General features: G+C 47.8%; 1 protein-coding gene across 8 annotated transcripts in view; it reads left to right on the plus strand.

Annotated features, from left to right (window-relative positions):
* Positions 1-14,346, plus strand: part of pdlim5a (PDZ and LIM domain 5a) — a 292,715-nt gene that overhangs the window by 78,704 nt on the left and 199,665 nt on the right. For all 8 annotated transcript variants that reach the window (XM_038792764.1, XM_038792763.1, XM_038792761.1 and 5 more), the window contains exon 3: positions 9,827-9,978. In XM_038792764.1, the coding sequence (XP_038648692.1) occupies positions 9,827-9,978 (152 nt within the window). The remainder of the gene's footprint in view (positions 1-9,826; positions 9,979-14,346) is intronic.

Consider the following 14,346-nt stretch of genomic DNA (forward strand, 5'->3'; position numbering starts at 1 on the left):
CCAGGTTCAAATCTCACTACTGCAGATGGTGAAATTGTGAAATACATTCGAAAACAAATCTGGAAATTAAAAGTCTATTGATAACCATGAAACCACTGTCGATTGTTGTAAAAACCCACCTGGTTCACTAATGTCCTTTAGGGAAGGAAATCTGCCGTCCTTACCTGATCTGGTCTACATGTGACTCCAGACCACAGCAATGTGGTTGACTGTTAACTGCCCCCTCAAGGGCAATTTGGGATGGGCAAAAAATGCTGGCACAGCCTGCGACACCCACACCCGATGATCGAATAAAAGACAACCCGGAGGAAACCCACGCAGACAACTAGTAAACTCCACACAATCACCCAAGGTCGGAACGGAACTCGGGTCCCTGGCGCTGTGAGGCAGCAGTGCTAACCACTGTGCCACTTCCTACTGTGGATCTGGATTTAAACTGGAGCCAGCGTAACAGATTTTATAATACTGGCAGACGTGAGTTCAACCCGAGTTTCACATCTTATGATTTGAGTATTAAACGGCTCGTCTGATCTTAATCGCTAAATTAAGTTGGCGGGGTCTGATGAGCTTGATTTTGTAAAGCTTTCCCAAGGCTGATTTGATGGCAATTCTGACCGTCTGGCTTTCAGAAAACACTCTCTCGTCGTTAGCCTTTCCTTGGTACTATTTTCAATGCTTATCAGGAAATTTTACAGGCCATTAAACATGACTCTTTATCTCCAAATTGCTGAGGAAAAACTTCAAAAGGTAAATGTTGGAGTAATTGTAGATTCTGATTAGTTGATGGAAGTTGCCTACTTATATTTTGGCGTACTTTACAATGAAGCAAATAATTGGGCGGAATGGTGGCGCACTGCTGCCTCACGGCGCCGAAGACCCGGGTTCGATCCCAGCCCCAGGTCACTGTCCGTGTGGAGTTTGCGCATTCTCCCAGTGTCTGCGTGGGTCTCACCTCCACAACCCAAAGATGTGCAGGGTGGGTGAATTGGCCACACTAAATTGCCCCTTAATGGGGAAAAAAATAACTGGGTACTCGAAATGTATTAAAAATAATAAAGCAAAGACACTGTATATACTTAGGAATGGCTTTGGGCTGCCCCAGAGATTGATAATTACTCTACTGAAGCTTCACTTGAAATGAGTGGTTTGGTGATGAATATAAAATAAAGATTTCCATTTCTGTAGCATTTTTTGTGATCTCTGGCTATCTCAAAGCACTTATCCATTGAAGCACATTTGAAGTGTAGTCATCATTGTGATGTGGGAAACATGGCCGCCAGTTTGTGCTCCACACGTAATAATGGGCAGCTGATCTTGTACATTGTTGTGTTATGTACTCTGGGATAACACGGGCTGCAACTGGATGCAGCTTTAACCAAAAGATACTCCAGACCTTGAAGTTAGTTCAATCTGATTTATTGAACCAGTAACACAGTTAGCACAGTTCTCTGAGTTCGACTCTCTGCTAACCTAACTTTGATTGGACCAGACTAGCTCTTAGCCACGTGCTGGAGGTGTGATACTGTACATACACCTAGACTCACTCTGTAGATGTTCATCAGTGGAAAGAGGCGGGGTGTGAGTGCCTCGTGCCTTTTATGGTGAGATACCACCCCTCAGTGTCCTGCCTGTTCATTGGTCATGTCCTGTTCTCTGTGTTCATTAGCTGCCTGTCTGTGCCTGTCTGTATATCATTATCTGCATGTCTGAATATCATGACATCCATTGTTTGTGTGGTGTTCATTGATGGATAAATATTGCTCTGCTCTTATTCAAAATAGTGCCATGGGATCTTTTATCTCCATGTGAGAGTTCCAAAGAAGCCTCAGTTCAGTGTCTCATCGAAAAGATATCACCTCCAGTCGCGCAGCGCTGCCTTAGCTCGAACCCACAACCTTCTGACTCCGAGGCGAGAGTGATGACCACTGAGCCATGGCTAATGCAGTCCTTATGAGAGCAAAGAGTTAAAATAACTCGTCCATCCGCTGTTGAGGCCTCTGTAGTGGTGTGAACCACCATGCTCCTGACCTGAGTTCCTCCTGACTCTGCCAGAAAAGCAAGAGCCTGCTTTGAGTGAGTTTGGGTGTTGATCTCCACGTCTTGTTTTCAGGATAAGAGTTGAGCCCACTCCGTTACCCAAACCAGTTCTTTGTCTGCGCTTTCGTGATGTTTGTGAAAGCTGAGTGAAATCAGGATTGCAAACATTCCTCTAAATAAATGGTAGAGTCATTTAAGGATATTGTTGTTTGCGATGACGCACTTGAAAGCCAACATCTGGTTTGGAACTTGCCCCACAGGCATAGAGGACCAAGTAGCTGGTTATCTGTTGTGTCTTTCCATGAATAGCGTGGTGTGCTTCAACGTAAAGCGCCTTTTCCCACTCTCTCCACAACCAAAATAATGTGCGAACAATATTTTAAATCTCCTGTGTTGCAGTAGATACTTGCCCTTGGAGCATTGCTACCTGACTTATTGAGCCCAGAATCTCCATGCTACAAGAAGCTGCTGGTTTCATTGAGGAGGTATTAATACCATCACTGGTCAGCATAATTCCTGATCCTGAATTGAGGATTCTGTGTGAGAGTCTTTTCTCACTGATGCTCAAATTGGGAATGATGTCTAGTGGGGTAAATGGGGCTGATTTAGCACAGTGGGCTAAATAGCTGGCTTTTAAAGCAGACCCAGGCAGGCCAACAGCGTGGGTTCAATTCCCGTATCAGCCTCCCCGAACTGGCGCTGGAATGTGGCGACTAGGGGCTTTTCACAGTAACTTAATTTAAAGCCTACTCGTGACAATAAGCGATTTCCATTTTTCATTTTGATTTTCAAATGCTTATATATTCTCGATCCCTCAACCCCATAATACAGGATATATAATAATCTTTATTGTCATAAGTAGACTTGCAGTAACACTGCAATGAAGTTACTGTGAAAATCCCCTTGTCGCCACATTCCGGCGCCTGTTCGGGTACACTGAGGGAGAATTCAGAAGGTCCAAATGACCTAACAGCACGTCTTTTGGGATTTGTGGGAGGAAACTGGAGCACCCGGAGGAAACCCGCGCAGACACGTGGAGAACGTGCAGACTCCGCACAGACAGTGACCCAAGTCGGAATCGAACATGGGACCCTGGAGCTGTGAAGCAACAGTGCTAACCACTGTGCTACCGTGCCGCCCATTGAGGTGCTTAAAACGATAAAAGGATTTTCCCTCTGATGACAGAGTCAGAACATGGCAGCATAACCTTGAAGGGCGAGCGGCTATTCAGGAGTAACTCCTCCATGCAACAATTTGGGAAATCTTGGGAAATCAGTTTCAGTTGTGGGAATGCTGGTTCAATCGTTACTCCTAAGCAGTGCAGCACGGTAGTACAAGTGGATAGCACAGTGGCTTCACAGCGCAAGGGTCCCAGGTTCGATTCCCCGCTGGGTCACTGTCTGTGCGGAGTCTGCACGTTCTCCCCGTGTTTGCGTGGGTTTCCTCCGGGTGCTCCGGTTTCCTCCACAGTCCAAAGATGCGCAGGTTAGGTGAATTGGCCATGCTAAATTGCCCTTAGTGACCAAAAAGGTTAGGAGGGGTTATTGGGTTACGGGGATAGGGTGGAAGTGAGGGCTTAAGTGGGTCGGTGCAGACTTGATGGGCCTAATGGCCTCCTTCTGCACTGTATATTCTGTGTTCCTCCTTAACCCAGGGATGTAATAGACTAATTATAGCATACCAACCACTGTCCCCACAGACACCGACAGGAAAAGTTATTTGCAACATTCTAATACATCCATCTAGAAACATCTGCAGATGTCAAGCCGATAATGCTGCTCTAAATCATCTGGGAATGTTTTATTACGTTAAAAGATGCTATATAAATGCAAGTGGTTATTATAGCTTTGGCTGTCTATTTGTTTTTTATTTAGTGGTTGCTCTGCACTGCCTGGGCATGTTTATGATCAAGATTATGAAGGCTTCTAGATCTCTCTTGGCTTCATGTTCACCGTTTGTAGAGTACACATGTTCCGACATTCAGTTCTTTGAACATATCTGTATTAAACTTCATCTGGTATTTATCTGCCAACATATTTCCCCCAGCTAATTCGGTAATTTTAGAAGCTGGATGTCTCGTTTGGCATCAGCAAATGTCCAATTGGCATTGCAAACTTAGGCTTATTCAAAAACAGCACTGCCTGCGGTGTAACGCTCACCCGAATACTGCTTACCCATATTCCTCGTGTTCACTGATCTGAATTTAGCTCAAAGTCCTCCATTTAAAAAAATAAATAAATTTCCACCCTCATGTGAAGATCCCCCCATGGCCTCATCCATCTACCACAGAATCTTCAGAGCTCAGAAGGAGGCCATTTGGCCCATCTAGTCCAGGATGGAACTCTTGCGAGGATGGTAGAACTCTTGCCAGTACTGACGGGCAGAGAGATCTGGGCGTGCATGCCCACCGATCACTGAAAGTGGCAACGCATGTGGATAAGGTGGTCAACAAGGCATGCGGCATGCTGGCCCTCATCGGTGGGGGCATTGAATATAAAAACTGGCAAGTCATGTTGCAGCTGTACAGGACCATAGTTTGGCCTCATTTGGAATATTGTGTACAATACTGGTTGCCACACTACCAGGAGAATGTGGGTGCTTTGGAGAGAGTACAGAAGCAGTTTACTAGGATGTTGCCTGGTATGGTGGGCATTAGCTATGAGGACAGGTTAGATAATCTCGGTCTGTTCTCACTGGAACGACAGAGGTTGAGAGGCGGCCTGATAGAGGTCTACAAGATCATGAGTGGCATGGATAGAGTGGATAGTCAGATGCTCTTTCCTGGGATAGGAGAGTCAAGTACTAGGGGACATAAGTTTAAAGTGCATGGGGAAAAGTTTAGAACGGATGTACGCGGCAAGTTTTTTGACACAGAGGGTGGTAAATATATGGAACGCCCTACCTGAGGAGGAGTGGGAGCAGGTACGATAGCGGCATTTAAGGGACATCTCGACAAATATATGAATAGGGTGGGAATGGAAGGAAACGGACTCCATAAGTGCAGACGGTTTTAGTTTAGGCAGGTACCATGGTCGGCACAGACTTGGAGGGCCGAAGGGCCTGTTCCTGTGCTGTATTCTTTGTTCAGACCAGGAGCTTGTGCGGAGGGATTGGGGAAGCTGGAACTGTTTGCGTTAAGAGCAGAGGCGGTTAAGCAGGAGATATAATAACGCTGTTCAAAATTCAGTCGTTTCGTTGGACTAAATAGGAGAAAATGTTTCCAGTAGTGGAAAGGTTAGTCCTCAGAAGCAGTGATGGGCATCCTCAGCTGGTGAGTGGGCCGCACGAGAGACCCTCCTTCAACTCAGTGGGCCGCAAGATTGAAATCAGGCTTGTTCACTCTCCGGGGCCCCGTGAATAAGACTGAGTACATAGAATACAAGCTGAATATTTCATAATGAGTTATAGAAAGTGCTTAATTATTCATATATTAATAGAACTGTCAGCAGCCTCCAAGTGGTAAAAGCAAGGCAAATATTTACACTTGATTGGATGGCTCTCGCAGTCCATGTTGTGGGCAATCAGAATGCACCTCACCTACTCGCCCTCGCTTTATGTCTGTATCACTTCAAGCATATCGGTGGGAGAAAACTAAGTCGCTGGGAACCAGCGGAATGTGGCAACTCTGGTTTAAAAAAAGCATCTCATGGGGCGCTCTCCGAACATGATAGCCCCCGATCCCCCACCTCGGGCCACAGGTTTCCCGCTGCTCCTTCAGACGATGCTCATTTTAAAACAACTGACAAAAAGAGATTAGAATTTTTTTTAATGTAGCAAATTGCTGTTACCTGGAAGACAGTGGTGGACGTAAACTCAATAGTATCTTTCAAAAATCGATTGGGTGAATACTTGAAAAGGGTTGCAGGGGTTAGGGGGGGCTGGGAGTAAGAGCAGGGCCAAATTGCGAGAGCGTTATCAGGGAATCTTATGGGACCCTGGAGCATAGAAATAAATTCTAGGTGGGTTTTGTGAGCTGGGGAGGAGGATTTATGTCTCGCTCCAGTTACTGTGCCGTGGTATCAGCATTGGTTGACATTTTACTTTTTGCTGATGTTGCCAAAGCTTTTTTCAAGTTTGAAGTTGAAAGCCGAGGTCGTGTTATTTAAATGCAAGTTGAGATGAATTTGTTGCAATTAAGTTTGAAGGTTTACACTGCACCTTCCCCCCCCAACCTCTCTTCCTCGCCAGATTTTCATTTTAATTCTTCAAAACTGAGGTTTGAACAATCAGCCTGGCGGAGGGTATTATAACTGCTTTGATTACCAAATGCATCATTCAAAGAAGCGAATAGTGTGTGTGTGTGTGTTAATGTCAGATTTGGTACAAAAAGCTGTTTTTCTACATGAAAATCATGAGAAAATGTAGGACTCTAGAAGGAGACCATTCGGCCCATCTGCTGTATCATATCCCATTGCTGCAACAAAGAGTGGAGGTTATTCAGCATCTTGAAATCATTTCGCAAATGTCTGTTACTCTGGATCACTTACCTCGTGTTCACTGTTGTCTCAATCTTTTGACAATAGAATATTGTGCATCTCCATTGGTAGCACAGTGGTTAGCACTGTCACTTCACAGCGCCAGGGTCCCGGGTTCGATTCCCGGCTTGGGTCACTGTCTGTGCGGAATCTGCACGTTCTCTCCGTGTCTGCGTGGGTTTCCTCCGGGTGCTCTGGTTTCCTCCCACAAGTCCCGAAAGACGTGCTTGTTAGGTGAATTTGACATTTTGAATTCTCCCTCTGTCTACCCGAACAGCCGTCGGAGTGTGGTGACTGGTGGCTTTTCACAGTAACCTCATTTCAGTGTTAATGTAAGCCTACTTAATAATAATAATCGCTTATTGTCACAAGTCGGCTTCAATTAAGTTACTGTGAAAATCTCCTAGTCACCACATTCCGGCGCCTGTTCGGGGAGGCTGGTACGGGAATTGAACCCGCGCTGCTGGCCTTGTTCTGCATTACAAGCCAGCTGTTTAACCCACTTACTTGTGACACTAATAAAGATTATTATTATTATGTGTAGTGCGCTCCCCTCCTAATCAAAAGGCTCTGCTATTTCAAGCACCACTCCAGCTCTTGAACACTAAAATCAAGGCTGACTCTCCAATGCAGTACAGAATGAGTGCTGCACTGTCAGAGGGCAAGATGTTAAACTGAGGTCATGCCCACCTGCTTGGTGTCGATGTAAGTAATCCCACGGCACTAGTTCGAAGAAGGGAAGTTATCGCATGTCTGCTGGCCAATCCTTCAACCAACATCACACAAATATTATCTTTTTAAAAATTCACTTATGAAATGTGGGTGTCGCTGGTGAGGCCAGCATTTATTGCCTATCTCGAGCTTTCCTTCAGAATGTGGAGAGGCCGACGTTGGACTGAGGTGAGCACAGTAAGAAGTCTTACAACACCAGGTTAAAGTCCAACAGGTTTGTTTCAAACACGAGCTTTCGGAGCGCAGCTCCTTCCTCAGGTGAATGGAGAGGTAACTTGGTAACCAGGTAACCTGGTGATTTCAGACTTCTTACTGTGCTTTCCTTCAGAAGGTGGTGGTGAGCTGCCTTCTTGAACCGCTGCAGTCCCTGAGTGTAGGTACGCCCACTGTGCTGTTAGGGAGGGAGTTCCAGGATGTTGTTATCAATCTGGTTGCTATTGCATTGCCCCTTGGGGGGAACTTGCTGAATACAAATTAGCTGCTGTGTTTCTTACATTACAACTGTGATTATACTTCAAAAAATATATCATTGAATGTGAAGGACTTTTGAGATATCTGGGGCGGGATTCTCCCAGCCCTGGGCCGGGCCGGAGAATCCCCGCAACCGGGCCACGCCGCCCTGACGCCGGCATGGAGAAGCGGCGCCATTGGCGCCAGCGTGGTTGGCGCGGCGCCGGTCGTGGGCCGCTCTACACGGCCGGCCCGCCAGTTCTCCGGCCCGGATGGGCCGAGTGGCCGTGAAAAAAAAACCGAGACCCGCCGGCGCCGTTCTAACCTGCTCTCAGCCGTTGGAACTCGGTGTGGAAGGGTCAGGGGGTGGTCTGTGTGGGGGGAGGGGGTTCCAACCCCGGGGGTGGGGGGCCCTCCGATGTCGCCTGGCCCGTGATCAGGGCTCATCGATCGGCGGGCCGGAGTCTCTGGCTGGGGGCCACCTTTCCTACATGCCGGCCCCTATAGCCCTGCGCCATGTTGCTTCGGGGCCGGCGCTTTGAAGGAGGCCACTGCGCATGCACGCGTTGGCGCCGGTGCCACTGCGCAGGCGCGGATCCCGCAGCGCACAGTTGGCACCGGGATTGGCAGCTGGAACGGCGCAAATCGCTCCAGCGGCGTACTGGCCCCCTGGAGGGGCCAGAGTTAGTCCTGGCAGCAGCCCGTTCATGCCGTTGTAAAACGCGACGGCGTTTACAGCGGCGAAGACACTCTGCCGCGGGATTGGGGAATCCCGCTACTGGTACTTGTGAAAAGTGTGATATAAATGCAAGTCTTCCTTTTTTTTCTAACATTGTCGAGACCTCTTTAATCCAAGGTGTGGGTAAAAAGTAGTTCATTGACACATGTTTCTATTATTCCCAAAGGTTTCCCCTCACCAAGAACAATATGTTTTATGCTGTTATAAAATGTTAAGTTGTAAATCTTTACTTTGGTGTCGGCACATGGGTCACTGATTTAGTGCTAACATGTAAAGTGATGAACACCAGCAGGTGATGCACAGAGTGATTTAATCTTCTTCGAGCTTGAGTGGAAACTTCCAGAACAGCTTAAGCAGATTTACGCCTGTAGGGCCGTAAACTGGGGAAAAGGAGGCTTGTGGATTGGAATGCTTGAAGTCTCCTCTGTGGTACCCATTAGAGTTCCTTGCGGATAGTTGTTAATTGCAACATTCTGCCTTGTGTGACCTTTGTGGAATACGGTCTGGGGAAGGTAAACTGTTTTTAATTTTCCACCCAAAAAGCTGAGCATTATATTTGCAGACTCGATAACTGCACTTTTTTCTACAAGTACTGACCCTTTGCATGTTGCCCACCCTACACTGGAGGTTCTTTTTAAAAATAAATTTAGAGTACACAATTATTTTTTTTTCCAATTGAAGGGCAATTTAGCATGGCCAAGCCACCTACCCTGCACATCTTTGGGTTTTGGGGGCGAAAGCCACGCAGACACGGGGAGGATGTGCAAACTCCACATGTATAGTGACCCGGGGCCGGGATTCGAACCCGTAGGCAGCAGTGCTAACCACTGTGCCACCCTGCTCCCATTGCTTTACTTCTTCAGAATCTCTTTCCTCTCCTCTCTTTCTCTCTTCTTTCTCGCTCCTTCCCTCCTGCCCCCACCACCCCACTCTCTGACTCTCTTTTGTTTTCTCCCCTCTTTTTCCCCCCCTCTCTCTCTCACACCTTTTCCATATATTAATCCCCTCTTGGCTTCCTACCCATGAGCTTTAAAAGCAGTCACTACTGCAGCTCAGTCTGAAAGGCATTTCTTACAAGCAGCCGTGCAAGATGACATGATAGGTTTATTTCCCCAGTTGCCATAGTAGCTGAGGGAGACGGGAGTTGAGATACTCCGCATGCTGCAATGCCCCTGCAGTGGATGTCACGTTTGACTTCCTTACAGCGTGTAGCATAGGGTGTGGGACATTGCGACTGTCACAGCTGTGAGAATGATCAGTGCTGAGGTGCTGTGGTGACAATTTACTGAGCTTTTATTCTCAAATACCTTTGATCAGGTGAATGTGTACATGGCGACTGTATTGTGCATGTGTGGAAATGTGCCTGAACTTTTCCCCCTTATTCTTCTTCCAGTTGTCAGAAGGTGGAAAGGCATCCCAGGCCAGCATTGAAGTGGGAGATGTGGTCCTCTCCATCGATGGGGTGAGCACCGATGGAATGGCTCACCTGGCAGCTCAGAATAAAATCAAGGCATGCGCCGGATCCTTGAAACTCAGCATGCAGAGGTAAGATTCTACCGCTTGCATTTACTCTGCCCAGCCGAATATTCCTGTGTCTCTTTCCCCGGCCCACATGGAAACCTTGGGCGCGATTCTCCGACCCCCACGCCGGGTGGGAGAATCGCGGGAGTGCCGGGCGATACACACCATGCCGTCCTGGCACCCGCACGCGATTCTCCCCCCCCCCCCCCCCCCCCCCCAAACCGGAGAATCGGCGCTCGCCGTTTCTAATGGTCGAGCGGCGATTCTCCGGCCCGGATGGGCCGAGCGGCCAGCCTAATCCGACCGGTTCACCGGCGGCGTCAACCACACCGGGTCGCTGCCGGCGTGAACAGCGCGCGACCGCTGCGTGTGGGGCCTGTGGGGGGGGGGGATCGAGCACCAGGGGGACGCTCAGGAGGGGTCTGGCCCGTGATCGGTGCCCACCGATCGTCAGGCCAGCGTCTCTGAAAGACGCACTCTTTTCCCTCCGCCGCCCCGAAAGATCAATCCACCATGTCTTGCGGGGCGGCGGAGGGGAGGACGGCAACCGCGCATGCGCGGGTGACGTCATTTAGGTGCCGCCGGCCGCGTCATTCAGGCGGCGCCGTTTTGACGCGGGCGCCAAGGCCCGGTGCATGAAATTGACACGCCGCCGCTCCTAGCCCCCGGGGGGTGGGAGAATAGGGGGCGAGGAGCGGCCTCCGACGCCGGAGTGAAAAACACCGGTTTTTACTCCGGCGTCGGCACTTTGTCTCCCGATGGGAGAATTTCGCCCCATACGCCGCAAATCCAAACGACAATATTTAACGTGGGCGATCTCTCCCTCAAAAAGGCGGGGCCGCGGAATCTTTGAAAATTTTAAAGGCGGAGGTAAATCAATCCTTGACAAGTAAGGGGGTGAAAGGTCATAGGGCTGAGTGGGATTGTGAAGAAATGAGATCAGTCATGATCTTGTTGAATGGCAGAGCAGGCGCGCGAGGGGCCAAGTGGCCTCCTCCTGATTCGTATGAATGTATTTGTGTGCAAGTTGCAGTGGATTGTTGGAAATCTGAAATAGAGACGGTGAGTGCTGAGAATATGCAGAAGATCAATCGGCATCTGTGGAGAGAGAATCAGAGTTAATGTTTCAGCTCGAGATGATCTTCGATCAGTCATCTGAGTGCATTATGTTTGCGGCGGTAAAGCCATTTCTGCCTCATTAGACACAACACAACCTTTGTTCTTTTACTAAAACCCAGGGGTTTTTCAAACTCTGGGTCGCAACCCGCGGGCAGATATCAAGGGGGTCGCGGAACGATCGGTCCCGCCACTCCTGTGGTGGTTCTGATGGCGGAAGAAGCTCCGAACAGCCGCTCCAGGCGTTTACATGGAGAATTGTGGCCACTGGCACCTTTAAAATGGAGATGCAGATTAGGCTGCATGGAGTCTTCCAGCCAGAAGTGGCAGTAGAGAGTAGGTCATGTGTTATCCACATAGAATATGTGAAGCCCCATCCAGGGATGTTTCCTTTGGCACCAAAGCAGAATTGCTTCGATTTTGTAGCTGCCGACAACAGGTCAGGTGAACTGTGAAGATCAATGATTTTCTAAAAAGTAAGAGATAGCTCGAGACTCAAACTGGGCATTCACCTATTGGGGGCGAAACCCACGCAAACAACGGGAAGAATGTGCAAACTCCACACGGACAGTGACCCAGAGCTGGGATTGAACCTGGGACCTCAGTGCTGACCACTGCGCCACTGTGTTGCCCCCTGGAAAAAGAAACTTAACTTGGAACAAAAAGAAACACAGATGATTTCTTGAGGTATGGTTTTGTCAATTGTGACAATGCAAATAGGATGCAAAGCCCATGGACGGGATTCTCCGTCCCGCCCGCCTCATTTTCTGACGCGACGTGCCCCCACCGGAAGTGGGATTCTCCGTTCTGGCAGCCGGCCCATGGGGTTTCCCATTGTGGCCATCCCACGCTGTCGGGAAACCCGCAGGCATGGGTGGGGTGTGCTGCCGGCAAAGTGGAGAATCCCGCCGATGGAGAATCTCTGTGTTTTCCGCAAGTTTCTCTCTACAGATGGTGCCAGACCTGGTGATGCGGTTGGGTGGGGCAGGGGCGCGCGTTGATGCCGCAGCATCCCAGTTGAAGGGTGATCCCTCGATTTGAACGGAATCTGGGGTTGCGTCGACGCTATTCTGGGAGTGGGATAAATATCTAACCTTGCTCCAAGTGTTGAGATGTCGATTGTAAGTTGTATGTTTTAAGTATTAGGGTGGAATGTATCCTCTTGACGTTTTGAGCAGCTAAAGTGTTCAGAAGTGCCGCTGTAGATGTGGAGGATTCTATTCAGAATGTAACTTGATCATTAGCAGCTAGCGAAGTTCCCATTTTAGCCAGGATTGCATGTCCTTTACCATTCCATTCTGAGTCATGGAACTTTATTCTGTTTTTTTTTATAGAGTGTAGCCTCTTAATTTTATGCATTTATACTTGGGTGTATGTTTGTAATGTAAATGCTTTCAGTGTTGACAATCAGTATTTATACATATATAATATATATACATAAATAATCTATTTATAAAATCCAACTTGATTTTTAACAGAATATTCCATGTACAAAATAACTACCAGAATGATGCGTTCTGAAATTGGGAATAATATTATTGACTCATTAGATTCAATGACAAGATCATTTTGCAGCAGAATATGTATATAGATGAGAGACATGGAATCGAGGAACATCTGATCCCGTTTCAAACTCCTTTTTGAGCTTCAATACTGAATTTTTGCCAGTTTTTGAATTGTGAAGGACACAGAGGACATATTTTGATCGTCTTGGTGTGAAGCTAATGGATTGAAGATTATTGGGCCCATTGAAACCAGTAATGGTGCCCCAATGATGTGCACCATTTTGTAAAATGGTGGCTTGGTTCCAGGGTACTGAAGTGTTGCTCATCGGGTTGGTCCATAACAGCTGAAGAAATGGCAATGGGCAGAGGCCATTCAACCAGTCGAGCAGAGGCCATTCAACCCCTCGAACCTGTATTACCATTTAATAAAGATCCATGGCTGATAGGAACATATAATGTAGGACTTGTGAGCGGGAGTGACCATCTGGCCCCTTTGAGCCTTCTCCGCCATTCAATACAATTATGGCTGATGTGGTTGTGGTCTTAACCCCACTTTCTTGTTCTCTTCCCCCCCCCCCCCCCCCCCCCCCCCAACCCTTGACCCCCTTAACAATCTCTATTAAACTCAAACTGGAATAAGTTAAATCATTCAGCCTCCACTTCCCTGGGGAAGAGAATTCCACAGACTAACTACCCTCTGAGAGGAAAAATAAATCTTCACCTCCAATTTAAAAGGGGAGACCTCTTATCCTTAAACTGAGCCCCGAGTTCTAGTCTCCTTCCACAAGAGTAAACACCCTCCTGACATCCACCCTGTCAAGTCCTCTCGGGATCAGGATCTTTCAAAACGATCACTTCCCATTCTTCAAAACTCCAAGATGTATAAGCCGAACCTGTTCATAGATTTATAGATGCAAAGAAGGAGAGACCATTCAGCCTGTCGTGTCCATAACGGCCCACCCAGATCTGACTACACTAATCCAATTTACCAGCATTTGGCACATAGCCTCGGAGGCTCATCCTTTCTGTTTTTATAAGCGAAGCCCTTCGCATCAGGAATGGGTTGAGTGAATCTTCTCTGAACTGCTTCTAATGCAGTGACACCCTTTTCAAATAACGACTCCAAAGCTTCAAGCCCACTTATCAACCTATTCTCAAATTTCTTGATTTCCTCTTTTTTTTTAACGACCCTTAAAGCAAACACGGGGTTCAAACAAAATAAGCTGATGCTTAATCAACAGAGACCCACACTGGGATAGCAAGAGGGGTTTGAGTCTGATTGGAACCAGGTAACCCAGAGGCAAAGAGCATTGTACAGGCACTGCAAGCACAGGCAGGACAATCCAGAGGGACAGAAAGCAACCCCAGATTCTGAAGGACAGAAAGTTCCAGACACCAAGGAATGGGATGGAAGAGAGTTCCAGGAAGTTAAAGGAACATGGCACAGCATTCTGGAAAAGGATCCTGTTCAATGATGTCAAGAGCAGAGAGAGAGGCTCCCAGTTAAAGACAGGCCTGCAATGTGCTGGGCATTAAAACGGGATGTAATGGTGAGAAGGGCAGGGGAATGGGACTAAATTGTGAGCTCCAATGGAGCGATTTGACCCCCTTTAGTGATGCACAATTCAATCATTACTATCTTGTGAATGATAATAAAATAGGTGGGAAAGCAGGCAGTGAAGAGGAGATAAAGATTTTACAGATGGATACAGACAGGTCAGGAGATTGGGCCAAAATTTGGCAGATGGAGTTTAATGTGGATAAGGTGAAG

Source organism: Scyliorhinus canicula, chromosome 3 (genome assembly GCF_902713615.1).
Source record: "Scyliorhinus canicula chromosome 3, sScyCan1.1, whole genome shotgun sequence".
NCBI classification, from domain to species: domain Eukaryota; kingdom Metazoa; phylum Chordata; class Chondrichthyes; order Carcharhiniformes; family Scyliorhinidae; genus Scyliorhinus; species Scyliorhinus canicula.